The 16,307-nt window shown below is 38.4% G+C and overlaps 1 protein-coding gene across 1 annotated transcript in view; it reads left to right on the forward strand.

Moving 5' to 3' along the window:
* The window catches only part of ARFGEF1 (ADP ribosylation factor guanine nucleotide exchange factor 1), a 68,167-nt gene that overhangs the window by 30,089 nt on the left and 21,771 nt on the right, over window positions 1–16,307 (forward strand). Inside the window, exons 9-20 of the mRNA XM_053396007.1 lie at window positions 569–702; window positions 4,693–4,927; window positions 7,460–7,559; window positions 7,699–7,838; window positions 7,944–8,052; window positions 9,517–9,718; window positions 10,445–10,556; window positions 11,665–11,870; window positions 11,950–12,034; window positions 12,969–13,140; window positions 14,664–14,815; window positions 15,592–15,720. Of these exons, the coding sequence (XP_053251982.1) occupies window positions 569–702; window positions 4,693–4,927; window positions 7,460–7,559; window positions 7,699–7,838; window positions 7,944–8,052; window positions 9,517–9,718; window positions 10,445–10,556; window positions 11,665–11,870; window positions 11,950–12,034; window positions 12,969–13,140; window positions 14,664–14,815; window positions 15,592–15,720 (1,776 nt within the window). The remainder of the gene's footprint in view (window positions 1–568; window positions 703–4,692; window positions 4,928–7,459; window positions 7,560–7,698; window positions 7,839–7,943; window positions 8,053–9,516; window positions 9,719–10,444; window positions 10,557–11,664; window positions 11,871–11,949; window positions 12,035–12,968; window positions 13,141–14,663; window positions 14,816–15,591; window positions 15,721–16,307) is intronic.

A 16,307-nucleotide genomic window follows, 5' to 3' on the forward strand; every position in this document is an offset into this window, starting at 1 on the left:
TAAATGCTGTGTAAAGAGAGCTTGCAAAATTCTGTAGTACAGATACTTTATGACAAAGATTATTACTATGTCCTAGGCCAAGATTATGTGTGATATTGCAGTAAAATAAAATGCAGGAATAATCTTTGACTCTTGGATTTACAACAGCATGAATATGATAGCTTTCATTTTTATAGTAATTTCAGTTGTATCAATTGGTAGCTAATCAGTTTTTGTTTAAATTCACTCTCAAAGTCACTTCTGAGCTCTTTGAGTTTCTAAGAGTACATAACACAAAGGCTAATTTCTGATTTGCTGACTATAATTTTCCAGGCGCCAAAATGGTATATATCTGATCACTATCATTGAAGAATGTGGTGTAAATTGACTTTTTGAACCAATTCGCTTCAAAAATGTTAGGCTTGTGATTTTTGAGCATGACAGCTGACTTTGAAAAGTACAGTAATAACTGCTGCATTATTTGCTAGCAAATATTTTATCATATCCTTCTATCCCCAAGCTTGGTTTTTACTCCATACACTTCTGCTTAATGCTAAATGGCTTATTAAAAACGTGTTAATTTCTTTAGGAATCTGGAAATTCTTCAGGACCTACCCCTGGTGCTAAATTTTCCCACATCTTGCAAAAGGATGCCTTCCTAGTATTCAGGTCACTGTGTAAACTCTCTATGAAGCCTCTGTCTGATGGTCCACCTGATCCAAAGTAAGTTGAGATTCTTCTGCTATGAAATACTTAGATGGTGTATATGCATCCGTAGCTGCACTTCCTCCTCCTGATGCACTATCATGTGATGCAGTATCTAACATAAGATAGTATCACTATCATTGAATCATAGAAAGCATATCTAGAATACGGTGCAACAGAATCAATGAAAATAAATTAAGCTTCTGGATAAATTATATTTGGAAACTTTGGGGTTTGGAAGTTCTGTTCCATGCACATGAAGTCCTCTCTGCAGTCAATTGGGTTTTATGAGGGACTTGAATTGAGAGTAACTAAAAGTATCTTCCTTTGGGCTACCAATCTTGTCTTCATGATTATGTTCCTTGTACCTCAGAATAGATACTACTGGATAGCCCTTATTTGAGAATAATAGAAGATGACAATTATTTAGATGACAATCAGTTTTTCAGATGATACATTAATCTCTAGTGCTAAGATATAAAACGGAAATGGTGGTTTAAGAAATAATTGTTTTGGATTAGACCCAAAGAGGTGGGTTGAATCCTAGCATGTCCTTCCTGTCATGGAATAGCCCCATAGGATCCAGTTCTTCTCCTTTCAATCCAACACCCTGAATTATATGTTTATATAATTTATAGGCAGCCCAAATGGGCTGACTTCCATGGAAAATGTATTGGCAAATATTTGGTAAAAACTTAAAGTATATATGAAGTCCTTAAATTGATTTTGGCAATTTAACAGAAGTTTAAAGTATTTACGCTGCAGGATATCACATGCAACATAACACTTCCATAGCAGCATATTAGTACTTAAGTGAGAAAAAAGGACACTTTACAAGTCTTTTTCAAATTTTATTTTAGACCAGCAATGTATAGAAATATTCCAGTATATATCCAATTTGATTTTCAGCTTTTCACTGGCCTGTTAGGAATGCTTGCAAGCAACTTTTTTTCAGATTGTATGTTAAATTGCAATGTTTTGTGCAGTACACCTTTATTTTACCAGTCTCAGTTCCAGGTCAGCAGGATGTGTTGATGGTTTCTCCCCATGATTGAAGGCAAGCAGCAACCTTTTGAGAGGTAGGGCTCCCATCATGCAGTTCTGCTCCTGCCTTTGTCAAAGTCAGCCAGTTACCATTAGCTCTTGGTTTATTCATTCTTTCCCTTCTTTTACTACCTTAATATTTTAATAGTATAGATAGCTTAGTTAAAGTTTTTCATTCCTTATCCATGTAAGTGCTCTGGGAGCTTTTTTGGCTGAGGAGTGGGGTACAAATGCAATGCAGTAAAGTAAAGTAAAGTAAAATTGCCCAGGGTGGATCCACCCATTTCTATCCTAGTTTCTGGGGACTTACAGGATGAGAAGTCCATTGCCAGGATGTTTCGAACCAAGATCAGTGGTCAACAGCAGAAGTGACAATGAACATCAACTGGCTGGAACTCAGAGCTGCTCATCTGACTCTCCAGCACTTCCCAAGCCATCTTCCCCTTCCTTATCTGAACAGACAACACAGCAGCCAAACGGAATATCAACAAGCAAGGCTCAACTCAACTCTGGGATCTCCTGAAGGAAACTGCTAATGAATTGGGCAGAAGTCAACATTCAGTTTCTCATTTCAGAGCACATCTCAGGCCTCCTACACATCCAAGTGGATTGGCTCAGCAGGAAGCTCAGAAGGTGGATCAGGTGGAGTGGCAGCTGAATTTACAAATATTCCAGCTCATCCAGTATTGTTTCCGCCAGTGCCAAGTTTACCTCTTCACCTCAGAAAGAAATAATCAGCTCCCTTGCTACTTCACCAGGTTTCACACTCTGAAAGCAGAGGCCTCGGGTGCTCATCTTGCTCTGACCTCAGGGACTACTGTATGCATTTTCCCCAACACCTGTTTTGCCACAAGTCCCATGCAAGGCCAAGGAAGAAAAGACCAGAGTAATTCTTGTTGCACCATTTTGGCCACCCTGACCCTGGTTTCACAAAATCCTGAGTCTCTACATCTGCCCACCCCCACCCCCCTTTTACTACATAGTCAGCTGACTGTGGAATTTGAATGGGAACTTTTTACAAAAAGAAAGTTCTTGTCAGCAATGATAGACATTTTTCTTTATTCCAGAAGACCTGCTGTAATATGCATCTACCAAGCCACCTAGAAGGCTTTCCTCCTGTCATACTCCACCAAGCTTGACATTTCCACCATTCTGGAATTTCTCCAAGGCCTACAAAAAGGTCTGAAAGTTAATACTCTGAAACATCAGGCAGCAGCGATCGCCTCAATTCTTTCAAAGTCACGCTCTCCTCCGTTCTCCTCTTACTCCTTACTAAAATGCTTCCTCAGAGGTGCTGCACTAATTTGAACCCCCACTATTGACAGATTCCCTTTATTGAATCTACACAGGGTCCGTTTTGCCTTGCAATGGCCCCCTTTGAACTTCTCAGATGAGTTTCTCTCCAAATCCTGTCTCTCAAAGTGGTTTTCCTCATTGCTATTGCCTCTGCCCACAGAGTCTCCAAATTAAACATGCTCTCTATCACTAAACATCTCTGTATTTTCCACGAGAACAGAGTAGTTCTCAGGACTGATCCCTCCTTTCTGCCCAAAGTCTCCTCTTGTTTCCACCTTCAACAGGAGATCGTTTTACCAACCTTTTGCCCATCCCTGGTATACGCCAAGGAAAGGGCCTGGCACTCACTGGATGTTTGTAGAGCCCTAAGGTCAATATAGCCAGAACTGAAGCTACACAGACAATCCAAGAGCATATTTGTCTCCATCCATCCCCCCTCCTCCCTGGGGAATAAGGTGTCAAGAACCACTCTTTACAGATGCACCAAGGCATGTATATTGCTAGCATACAAAGCCCAAAAGATCTATGTTCCTCAGCATATCACAGCCCACTCCACTAGGTCTGCGGCCACTTTGGCCACCTTTCCCTTTCACACTCCTTCAGGAGATTTGCCGCACAGCCACCTGGGCCATGCCTTAGCATTTTGCCAGACAATACTGCTTGGACACATACACCTCACCTGAGGCAGTGTTTGGTCAGAGGGTCCTGCAGCAGGTGCTCCTCCCTAGCTCCTGCAGCTGTAGCCCACCCTAGGGAAGTTAGCTATTGCACATCCCATCCTGCTAACCTGTAACTGGAAATGGAGAAAAGTACAGTTTCACTCAACTGAAATTTAGTTTTCCATTCCCAGTGATAGGTCAGCAGGCCCTACCTTAGGTAGTGAGCTGCAAGAGTCTTTTTTCCTTTCTGTCATTTCCTTATACCGTTCAAGTTGGTTGTAGTTTTTGTTAGGAGGAGGTAGGTTTTCCTCCCGTTCTTTATGACTCCTGCTTTCTTGAGCTTGGTGAGTCCTTGAACTGCATGATGGGAGCCCTGCCTCCTGAACGGTTGCTTCCTGCCTTTGATCAGGGGGAGGAGCCACCAACCAATCCTGCTGACCTGGAACTGGGAATGGGAAACTACATTTCAGGTGAGTGCAACTGTAGTATTGGGTTCCCCCCGCCCCACAAAAAAAGTACTGGACACAACTGATATGTAAATCTCCCATGCCATCAAAGGGAACAAAATTTATCCTTATCTTGTGCCTATGATTTAGAAATAAAAAGAGCTCTCCCCTTCTCCTCCTCTCAGTGCACAAAGAGGGGGAAAAATATTTAGGAGAGAGAGCTGACATGAGTTTTTTGAGAATTGACAGGCTAGCATTTAGAACATTGTAACTGCTCCATAAAGGTCAAGGTGCTGTTCATAGCAATGAAAGTGATTAAACTACTGTTCCTGATTGGTGTATTGTGCCTGGGGTGTATGAAATACACAGTGTGCTCTACTGTAAACACTCACTTTCAGTAAATCATTGTGCAATGGTAGTTGTCTAATACATTAAGTGGTTGGTTTATATTTTATATAATTGCCTAGGATTTTCTAACAATAGCTTAGAGATGTTCTTAGTCGTTTTTATAAAGAGAAATATCTCCCACGAATTGTTCAAATAACTGCAATTATTCCTTCTAGGTCTCATGAATTGCGGTCAAAGATCCTTTCATTGCAGCTGCTGCTGTCTATTCTGCAAAATGCAGGACCTGTTTTCAGGACAAATGAAATGTTTATCAATGCTATTAAGCAGTATCTTTGTGTTGCACTGTCTAAAAACGGAGTCTCGTCTGTTCCAGAAGTGTTTGAACTTTCGCTTTCTATATTCCTCACTCTACTTTCAAATTTTAAGACTCACCTGAAAATGCAGATTGAGGTAAGTTAACATCCAGCAATTTAAGCACCTTACTTGAAGTAATTCAGTATCCCTCTAGGCATCGCATACTGTTCAGTTGAAATACATAAGGTTCATAAAAGAACAATTTCGTTTTAGCCTCAAACTAACTTGACTTCGTTAGGTTTAATGATCACCTTGTTTTAAATAAACTCATATAAATCGACCCAAAACTGCTACTTATCAAGAGCACAATTTACTGCAGCATTCAAAGAAAAGAATTGTAGATGTTATCCCTAAGCAATTTTTTATTGCTGGCCTGAGTTTACTAACTAATTAACTGTTAGTTGAGCATTTCATTTGCTACTGTATTATTGTCACCTGCCACTGCTCTCCTTGGTTTTACACATTATCTGTACCAAAATGTTGCTGTTTTAGTTTGTATTTCAGTTGTTTTTTCATGTTGTGTAATGTTTTTCTTATAAATCTTCAGTAAACATCTAGTTGGGGGAGTGGAGTGAGGGGAGAGAATAGAATTGTACCCTCATGCAGATGTTCAGATAGCAAAGTGGGGAATCAGGATTATCCATTCCCCACTCCATCTCCACCTGTCATTAATGTGTTGGACTTCAATTTTGTGTGGCTTCACTTATAGACCCTTGACGTAGGTAATCCCTTATCAGCGTGATCTTTGCAGCCTAGATACTGGAAGCAGGGCCTATATACTGTGTGTGTGTGTGTGTGTGTGTGTGTGTGTGTGTGAGAGAGAGAGAGAGAGAGAGAGAGAGAGAGAGAGAGAGAGAGAGAGAAGGCCTCTATGCAAATTTGAAATAGAACACATGTGGGCATGGGGATTGATTTACGGTATACTCCATTTTTCTTTTAAAATCGTAGCTAAAGCTGCTTACAATAAAAGAGAAGATAACATAATAAAACAAAGCAATAGAATAATACATCCATTAAAATACTGAACAGCTTTAATGAAACTGATGCTTCAGTCAAACCAGCATAAAAGCATTGTCTTACCTCTTACCTCTAATTAGCACCAAAAGTACCTGAGAAGTATAGGGTAAAACTCAATACATCATTTGTCTTGAAAAGGTCACTGTAAGGCACCAAATTAATTTTTCATCATACAAATACCTCTTGCCAATTTATGAAGCTCATACCTAAAATGAATGAGTTTCTTCATGGTTCCAGAAATACTAATAGAAAACATACTAAATTAAAATATATAACTGTGTAAATGTATATATAAGTGATTTGCATATTGAAATGACAGGCGCTGTACAGTTTATTACATTCTGCCTCCACCTTTGGAAAAAGGCAGGAAGTTATCGTTTTCCAGTGGTGAAGATGAGAGTTGGTGATGAGGATTTAGTCTTATGTGTGCTCTGCCTTCTGCTGTTCATCTCCTATTTGCTATGTGGCAGCGGGGATGGATACTTGTTACAATTGTTTATGATAAAGTTGCAGGCTGTTTTAATACTAGCTTTGCATGTTGGTGTTCCCATTTCCTGTAGGCACTGTGTGCATATATAAAATATAGGAAATTTCCATTTAGATGTGTCTCTTTGGTGGAAAGTGGGTACCTGTCTTGAGAAACTTTTCTCAAAACTTCTACTCAGCCATGCTAATGAGATTTATGAAAAACAATAACCTGACATGTCATATTCTAACCCATATAGAGGCAAAATACTTAGCTTCTTAGACAAAAGAATCTAAAGAATTGTGAAGTTAGTTCTGTGATTCCCAAAAGGGGCTCTAAGGGTTGTGGGTTGTTGGACATGACGTTGGGTTGAACTGGTCCCCCAAAAAGTTCAAAAACAGCAATATGGGCTAGTCATAAGTAGCTCTTTGGCTTCCAGCCATGGGAAAGTGATGAACACAATGTTTTATATAGCTCTATCAACAGGCTTCACACAACTGATTCTTAAGTATGTAGCTATTGCCGCTTATGCCCTAGGTCGGATATTAACTAGCCTGAAAGCTGTTGTCAGCTGACAAAAGCATTGTATTCAAGGATGTTCCTTTTCCAAATGGAAAAAGGCACTTTAAGAACCAGTTGGGATGTTTTCTTTCATGGTTTATGAATCCAAGAATGAGCACTGAACCCATGCACCATTTCCACCCTACCTACCTCTGCACTCTGCCTTCAGTGCACAGATCCTGGATTTCTTAAACCAGGGCTGTCTGTTTTTTGTTTCTGTTTTGCTTTTTTCAACTTTGCCTAGCAGGACATCCAAATGCAATTTAACGGAGCTGATAGATTAGTAATTGGAATGAATGCAATTACTGTTAAAATCAGACTTTGTGACCTACAAGAACTCTCTATGAATCATTTCCCTTGAATTAAAATGTTCCTGTACAACACATGGCTACCTATTGTCCTGATGAAGGGAATAACATATTTTTATTAGCATCGGTGCTAAATCTATATAGCAAGATTAAGATATGAATTCTATATATGTTAAGCTTTGCATGGGCCAGATGTTGGATTATAACAGTTAATGAATGAAGTACAGGGTTTGGGAAATAAATGTAACTTCTTTCTGTCCATACCATTTTTCCTAGGTTTTCTTCAAAGAGATTTTTTTGTATATCTTAGAAACCTCTACTAGCTCCTTTGATCATAAATGGATGGTTATACAAACACTGACAAGGATATGCGCAGGTATTACTCCATTGGGCATACCTATTTGCTTTTCAAAGGTTTAGGGTCACATGTCTTGCTGGTTTTGAGGGGTTTTGTTGCTATGCCTATATGTTTACCTAGCAAAGCTTTTCAATGTATAATTTTGTTCATGTTACAGATGCCCAGAGTGTAGTGGACATCTATGTAAACTATGATTGTGATTTGAATGCTGCAAACATATTTGAAAGACTAGTTAACGACCTGTCCAAGATTGCTCAAGGAAGAGGCAGTCAAGAACTTGGAATGACCAACATTCAGGTAAAAACTATGGCATATCTCAGTATGTTTCTAGTAGTAAAAACAAATTAAATTAACATGGAATATTACCTAAATCTTTTTGCAAATATATACAAATTATTGCAGGAGCTAAGCCTGAGAAAGAAGGGACTTGAATGCTTAGTCTCCATATTGAAGTGCATGGTGGAATGGAGTAAGGATCAGTATGTAAATCCCAACTCTCAAACAACCCTAGGTAAGCTGTTTTGACATTCTTATTCCTTAGTGACATGTTGACCTGAAATGCACTGGAGTTGATTTTCCTGTTTGCTAAGTATGACAACTTGCCCTGCTCAGATATGTAAATTACTGCAGCTACAGGTATGATTGGGCTTTGCATGCATGTGTGAAGTCTGCAAATAATAGAGCGTTGGATTCAGAGAGACACCCGTAGAGGAAATACTGGTGTTGGCACTGTTCTACAAACTGTTACACAAGAGACTTCAAACAACCGCATTCTTACCCAAGCACATATTTTGAGACCTTGGGCAAGAGATCATGCAATACCCTGTGATAACAGAAGCACACAATTATCTCTCCTCACATTTTGTTAAGTTGGGAAAAGTTCTTCCATTTGCAGTAGTTTTCCCACAGCCACTTGCCAGACGGTTTCCTACATCCTTTACAGTTATGTAAGCTGTTTCTATGTCATCATATAATGTGCTGCAAGGATTCACAATGTCTAGAATTGTAGCATGCTTTGATCTTGTAAAGGGTTGTATCATTCGTTATAATAAATACATCTGTCAGGGTACAGTGGTACCTTGGGTCTCAGACTTAATCCGTTCTGGAAGTCCATTCCAAAACCAAAGCGTTCCAGAACCAAGGTGTGCTTTCCCATAGAAAGTAATGCAAAACAGATTAATTCAGACTTTAAAAACCCCTAAAACAGCAATTTAACATGATTTTTGCTATCTAACGAGACCATTGATCCATAAAATGAAAGCAATAATCAATGAACTGTACATAAAATAAGTAAGACAATATTGTAGATGATAAAAATAAAAATTTATCTTTTTTTCTTACCTGCACTGATGTTAGTCATTGTTTGGATGGGGGGCTTTTATCCATTTCTGCAGTCACACAGTCAATCAGTCAGTAGCTGAGCTGGGTTCCACACAGTCACAAAAACAAATTAACCAAAAAAGCCTCAAAAACAAAAACACAAAATAAATAGCAAAAACAAAAGCACGAAACTTAATCCGTTCTGAAGTCCGTTTGACTTCTGAAATGTTCGAAAACCAAGGTGCAGCTTCTGATTGGTGCAGGTGCCCCAAAAACAATAGCTGACAACTGCACCAGACGTTTGGCTTCCAAAAAAGTTCAAAAACCGAAACACATACTTCCAGGTTTTCGGCGTTTGAGAACCAAGGTACCACTGTATTATTTTAAATCTTTCAACTTTTGGTTGTTCGTCTATAAAATTAATTTTCTTCCAACCTTCAGATCTGATATTCTTGTTTAGGTTCATTATCCCCCCCAAACATGTTAATGTTATGACTCTCTGTCACATAGAACTAGTGACGTATATCTTACTAAATATTATTAATAATTAGACTTTGAATATGATGATGGACAGTTAACAAATTGGCAACTTCTAAAAATGGTACACACATCAACTAACTTATAAAGATCCTTTTCCTTTGCTATTCTTGTGCAGGACAAGAAAAACCCACAGAACAAGACAGCACTGAAACAAAACACCCTGAGACAATTAACCGATATGGCAGCTTAAATTCCTTAGACTCCACAGCTTCATCAGGAATTGGTAGCTATAGCACGCAGATGTCTGGTACTGACAATCCAGAGCAGTTTGAGGTTCTAAAGCAACAGAAGGAAATAATAGAACAAGGAATAGATTTGTAAGTTTATTTGTTTAACCCATAATGTAAATTTTCTATCATGTGCACTTGGGATTTGAGCTTCAGTTTGACTCTGGTTTTCTTTTGGCCTTTTACCTCACAGTTACTAAGGTGTTACCCAATTACATCTATGCTGAAAGCTTTGGTAGTTTTTTTCATTCCTTTCTTTCCTGAGCTACTGCTGGAAATGGAGTAGGATGTGAATGCAATTGTTTAAAAAACAAAACTCAAAAATCAGAAATGTGGACAAAGATCAGATGGAAACAACAGTGATAATAGATATAAAGTCAAGGAGAAGTAGACTAGTAATATTGCATAGGCATTTAGAAGGAATTTAGAATTTACTGTGATCTTATTCTTATGTGTATTAAGAAGTAATTATGAGGAACTACGAGGTGGAAATATGACAGCCTGATGTTAAAATATATTATGATTTTTATATCCTTTCCCCTCTCTTGTCAGCTTCCCCCCCCCCAAAAAATGCATTCAAATATTTTAACAGTATGGTAAATTGGAACTTCTCCTACTAATTTACTATTGCTTAGGGATGGGTTTCTTACTCTTCAAATTATGGCTCAGATCCGGAAGAAGCTTCTCTGGGTTTTGATTTTTAAATGGGTCTTGGGATGATTGTGGTGCCAAGTTGTGAATCCCCCTCAGCATACAGATGTTTTTGCCTTGTATGTGCATTTTCAGTGATTAATGAACATGTGATTTAACATACAGGTTTAATAAGAAACCAAAGAGAGGAATTCAGTACCTGCAAGAGCAAGGTATGCTTGGTACTACTCCTGAAGATATTGCCCAGTTCTTGCATCAAGAAGAAAGATTAGACTCTGTAAGAAAAACGTTATTAATGTCCAATGTATTTCATATGTGATTTACTTTGTAAATACAATTGCAGTAGTTTGAGCTAGACTTAAACTTATTCCTATCATAACTGTGTAATGGTAAAGAAGTGTTTATAGCTACACCCCAGAGAGTTCATTTAAGCACACCCAAGGGCCTCACATGTCCAGCAGGACTTGTGGCAAAACAAATTGAAGCAGCAGCAGACCTTGTACCACTTTCCCCACTGCTTGGTAAGCTCCCCAGAGTTACAAAGGTAGTTTGCTATGTGAGCAAGAGTCTACATTCTAAGAATAGTCCTACTGGCTGTCTGGAATATGTATAGCTTGCACATAGCTTAGACCTGATTATGAATTTGTAATAGATGGATAAATAATCCCATTTCAAGCATCTTAAGAGTTTCATCACAAATAAATGGAAGGCTTTCTCATCTGTAGTGTGTTATCTAAAATAACTGCTCTCCCTTTTCTAAATAGCTGGTGGCAGTGGGGAAAAGACTGCCTTTACTGGCTTCAGCAAAGTAAAATTATCCCAGGTTTCCTTGGTGCAGCAGCATAGGATCATCCTTAAAAGGACATATACAGTACCCATTTTTATTTTTAATTTAAATGTGAATACGCTTCTGAAATCTAGAGCATCTTATAGGTCAAGATGAATGTGAAGATGATCTTCTGGGCATCTTGGTTGATTAGAACTTCAAATTTCAGAGCTTGAATGATGCAGAATCTGTTATGGGCCAGAACCTAATTGTCTCAAATGCTGTGGGCAACAGTTCATAGAACTGGGGGTCGGGGGAGTGCAGTAAACTCCTGGAGGATACCATCCTAATGTGAGGTTGCTCTCTTGCTTACATTGGCAGTCAGCCAGTTTCTTGTCTTTTTTAAATGGAAGGAAGGTGGTTTTCTTCCCCTGTCAAGCACTTCACTGGAGCTAATAAACCTTCCTGTGCTGTAGTGTGGATTGCTATAATCAGCAACATACTCTGGGTGTTTGTTTTTTAAATATTTAGAAAAATGAAAAATGCAGTATGGCTGGATCACTTTCCATTTGGTTGTATACATGTTGACCTGACCCGGAATTAATTATTTCCATTTTAGACTCAAGTTGGGGAGTTCCTAGGAGACAATGATAAATTTAATAAGGAAGTTATGTATGCCTATGTGGACCAGCATGACTTTTCAGCAAAGGATTTTGTTTCTGCTCTGCGCATGTTTTTGGAAGGCTTTCGTCTTCCGGGAGAAGCTCAGAAAATAGATAGATTGATGGAGAAATTTGCTGCTAGATACTTGGAGTGCAACCAAGGGTAAGTGGCTTTCTCTTGCCTTTGTCTAATCTATAGCTGGATAAAGGGGGGAATTGATTATGTATATTTTTTGTTTCAGGCAAACCCTCTTTGCTAGTGCTGACACTGCTTATGTCTTGGCTTATTCAATTATCATGTTGACAACAGATCTCCATAGCCCGCAGGTACATTACTTAGAACCTATTAATTATAACTTGAATCTACAAAGTGACTCACTCAGGTTTATTAAACCAGCACCATTTTAAGCTGACTTTACTTCTGATTTAAATAAATCTTATTTTCCTCCTGCATCTTAAGTCTTGATTGCAACCCCTTGACCCTGGAACACCTTCCCAAGAGTTCCAGATGGCTCCCATGTTGATGATTTTTAGGCAGGTGGTAAAAACTTATTTATTTCTTCAGGCTTCTGGCCTGTTTTAAATTCTTGCCTGATGATTAGATTTGTCTGGGTAGATTGTGGGGTTTGTGCATGCGTATTTTAAAATGTTCTGTCCATTTTTTGTATTGTGTTACTATGTTGTAAGCCTTTTAAGGGCCGAAAGGCAAGGTACAAATAATTTTATAAAGTCTGCTGCTTTCTGCCACAGTAGGGGCATTTCTGTATATGAATGTGTTACAGTACTTTAGATAAGGAAACCAACATAATGAAACATACTTTTGCTTAGATGTTACCAGTACTATTAATAGAACAGATATATTATTCAAAGGCACCCACAGACAAAAGTTTGGTGAATGCTAGTAGACAGGCCATTCGAGTGCACAGTGTATTGAATATGAACCAAGCCTTTTTCTTCAGAACTGCCCTTGGAGAGATATGGAAGCTGCCATTATCATTCTGAGTTTTGTAGCCCACTTCTATGTCCATATGAAGTTGATGAAGTTTAATCAACAGTAGCAGACTGGTGGGTGATGGAGGAGAGAGAAAGAGAGAGATACCTGAGTGTGTGGACTAGATGGGATCCTTCCCTGGGTCATATTTTTTCTTGAAGGTGCCTCTCTTGGTAGATTCTGTGACTATGTATTCATACATCCTGGTGTAATTCCTACTGATGTTGCTTTCATGGCTAATACTAAACTGCTCCCCCCCCCAATTTCTAGGTAAAGAATAAAATGACAAAAGAACAATACATTAAGATGAACAGAGGTATCAATGATAGCAAGGATCTCCCTGAAGAATATCTATCTGCCATATATAATGAAATAGCAGGGAAAAAGATTTCAATGAAGGAAACAAAAGAGTTAACGATACCAACAAAAACAAGTAAACAAAGTAAGCCCCCACAGCATACCAAGCTTCACAGAATAATTGTTGCTTCTCGCTTTCTTGTTGATACTGACAACCAACCTAATAAAACTACCTTGTTATAATGCATCTTTCAAAAAAAAATATTCAGTGAGCAACTACATGTACACATCTCGTTACTCTTCTGCATTCTCTGTCTTTATATAGGGATATAAAACTGTGTGTGCAAATAAATGGCAACAGCAAAACTGCACTAAATTGCAGTATAGGAGAGAAGTTAAAATAAGTGCATTTTCATATTTCATATATATGTAGCTTTCTGTTGAAACCAGCATATGCATTGTGTGTTTTTTATTACAACCATGATTTTGTTGGAACGGAACCTGTTCTTGTCTAAATTTCTAGTTGTATAGGCATGTTTCAAACAGTTGGCCTTTCTTCTTCTCCTGCAATTGATAACACTCATGAAATCTGTAATAGTTCTTGTTGCAACCATTAACTGTTCAAATTTCAGCTCTGAATATCAACATATTATATATTGGAGTCAATATTTTCAAGGGAGTAGGCAGAGTTTTGTTAGGGTGTAGCAAATTATCCCCCTCCTTCAAAACCAGTCCTTTTCGAGTTTTATTTGTATTCTTAAGAAAATCTATGTGTGTGGCTAAATCATGGATGATAAATCACTTGCGATAATGAGTGGGGAACCTGGAACAATGCTTCCATCATCCCTGGCCATTGGCCATGCTTGTTGCGGCTTATGATGTGCAGTCCAGCAACATTGGAGAGCCATGGGCTCCTAATACCTTCTTTAGATTATTTCAATGGGGTGAAATTTCCTCTACTCCTTTAGCATATCTCCCCTTCCCCAATTTGAAAACTGAAAACATCTTGTTTAAAAGCTAAAAACATTCCATTGTGTCTTTGTCTTGTGAGAAACAAGTCAAACCTTATATGGTAAAATGGGCAAAGGTTTTACAATTGTATATGGTACGTTTAGCAAAAAGTGGTAGAACTGTTAATAAGAAAGTGGAATTTGGTTTGATATATGGTAGATGTCTGAAGCCAAGAGAGTACTGAGCAAAGATAAGGAATAAAAGAGAGCTAATAACACAGAGACCTGGAAACTGATCCACTCTTGTTTTTGTTATGCAAGAGATTTGCCAGTGGGTTTCCAGTAAATAATTATGTATATGCGCATTGTATTAATGGTTAGATTTTGTATGCCTATCAGCGAAGGACAGCAATTCCTACAGTGCGGGTAGAATATATGACTGCATGGTTATTTAAAAACTGACCAAGTTAGAATGTAGGAAGGAAGACAGACATAAAACAATTTTTTATAGGATGGAAACCATTTATTTATTGAATGTTGGCAGAACAGAGCACGTCCATAGGCACAAAACATTTATTTCTTTGATTAAAAACGTATCAACATGATTGTTACAAGTTGTGCATATATTGCTGGTATTATAAGTATGCATTTCTTTGTATATTTGTTTTGTCTTGGTTTAGATTTTGTATAGAATAAAATGTTCTTAAAATGCTTCCAGGTGTAGCTAGTGAAAAGCAGAGGCGACTTCTTTATAATTTAGAAATGGAGCAGATGGCTAAAACAGCTAAAGCTCTGATGGAGGCAGTGAGCCATGTTCAAGCTCCTTTCACAAGCGCAACACACTTGGAACATGTAAGACCAATGTTCAAGGTAAGTCTTATAAATATTCCTCTTTTGTACTATGACTACATGCTTCCTCTAAATAGGTGAATATTTGACATTTTAAAACACTATTGAAAGCAGTTCTTGGCTTTCTAAGAACACAAATTTCACTATAACCAGCATCAATTACTAGCTACCTAAATGTATAATAAATAGCTTAACAAGCAATCTTATGCGCAAGGAGCTGGTAGAGAGCATGGCAGCACAAACAAGGGCAGCGTAAAGTCACAGCAGATCCTGGGCCTGTTCAGAAGCCCAAGGGGGGGAGGAATTTACAGAGTGGCAACACAAAATACAGAGAGCTGGCATGCTTGGTGTCACCGTGGCAACCAAGGCCAGCTGTTGACATACACAGCATACAGTTCCCAAACTCCCTGTCCAGAATAGACGCACTGTGAAGCCATGCAGAGAGAGCCCATGGATAACAACAAGAATACCCCTGCTTTAGAATGTAAACATGGAAGTAGGGGCAGGGCAATTTGGTGACTCTAGCAATATGGCAGCCATAAATGCAGTGTACCCTGGCCATGCCCATCGTACGCCATACCAATCACACAGTAACAGTGTGACCAGGTAAATAAACCCGTATGGAAAACACCAGCATCCCTAAGCTTTATTTATTATAGATTTAAAACTAAATAAATGAAAAGTAAACAGGTGACTCAAGTTTGTCCGCATTATAGCTTTATAATGCTGTTCACATTTATCTGGTAATTAAAGTGTGTGCTGCTGTTTGAACGATTTATTTGTTTTTTTAATTCTAGTTGGCATGGACACCATTCTTGGCTGCATTCAGTGTAGGTTTGCAAGACTGTGATGACACAGAAGTTGCCTCTCTTTGCCTAGAAGGCATACGATGTGCAATCAGAATAGCATGCATTTTTAACATCCAGGTAATACTGAATTCTAAGGTTCAGTAAAAGTATTGTAAATATTCATGATTATATAGTAGCATTGTGCCATAAAATACATGGTGTGATTTTCCAACAGTATAATGTTATATCTTACTCTGGTTTTAGCTTATTGGTGGTTTTTTTGTGGAATGTTTTAATAACACTTTATACTTACAATTATATTGTTTTATTCTTTTTGTAAACTGCTTTGAGCCTTTTTTACAATCAAGTAGTATATAATCGTTGTTAAACAAATAAAAGTCACTTTAAAAAATGGAAATAATTATAGATTTCAAATGTCAATGAGATTAATATATGCATGAGACTGCAAAGTGGATATAAGGTTATCTTCGGGCAGCTTGCCAGCACCTTGTACTGTTTCTAATTAATAGTTTACTAAGAGAGAAAAGACATTCTCATACACAATACAGTGGTACCTCGGGTTACATACACTTCAGGTTACATACGCTTCAGGTTACAGACTCCACTAACCCAGAAATATTACCTCAGGTTAAGAACTTTGCTTCAGGATGAGAACAGAAATCGTGCAGCGGCGGCGCAGCGGCAGCAGGAGGCCCCATTAGCTA

The sequence above is a fragment of the Podarcis raffonei genome, chromosome 7, assembly GCF_027172205.1.
Source record: "Podarcis raffonei isolate rPodRaf1 chromosome 7, rPodRaf1.pri, whole genome shotgun sequence".
Classification (NCBI taxonomy): domain Eukaryota; kingdom Metazoa; phylum Chordata; class Lepidosauria; order Squamata; family Lacertidae; genus Podarcis; species Podarcis raffonei.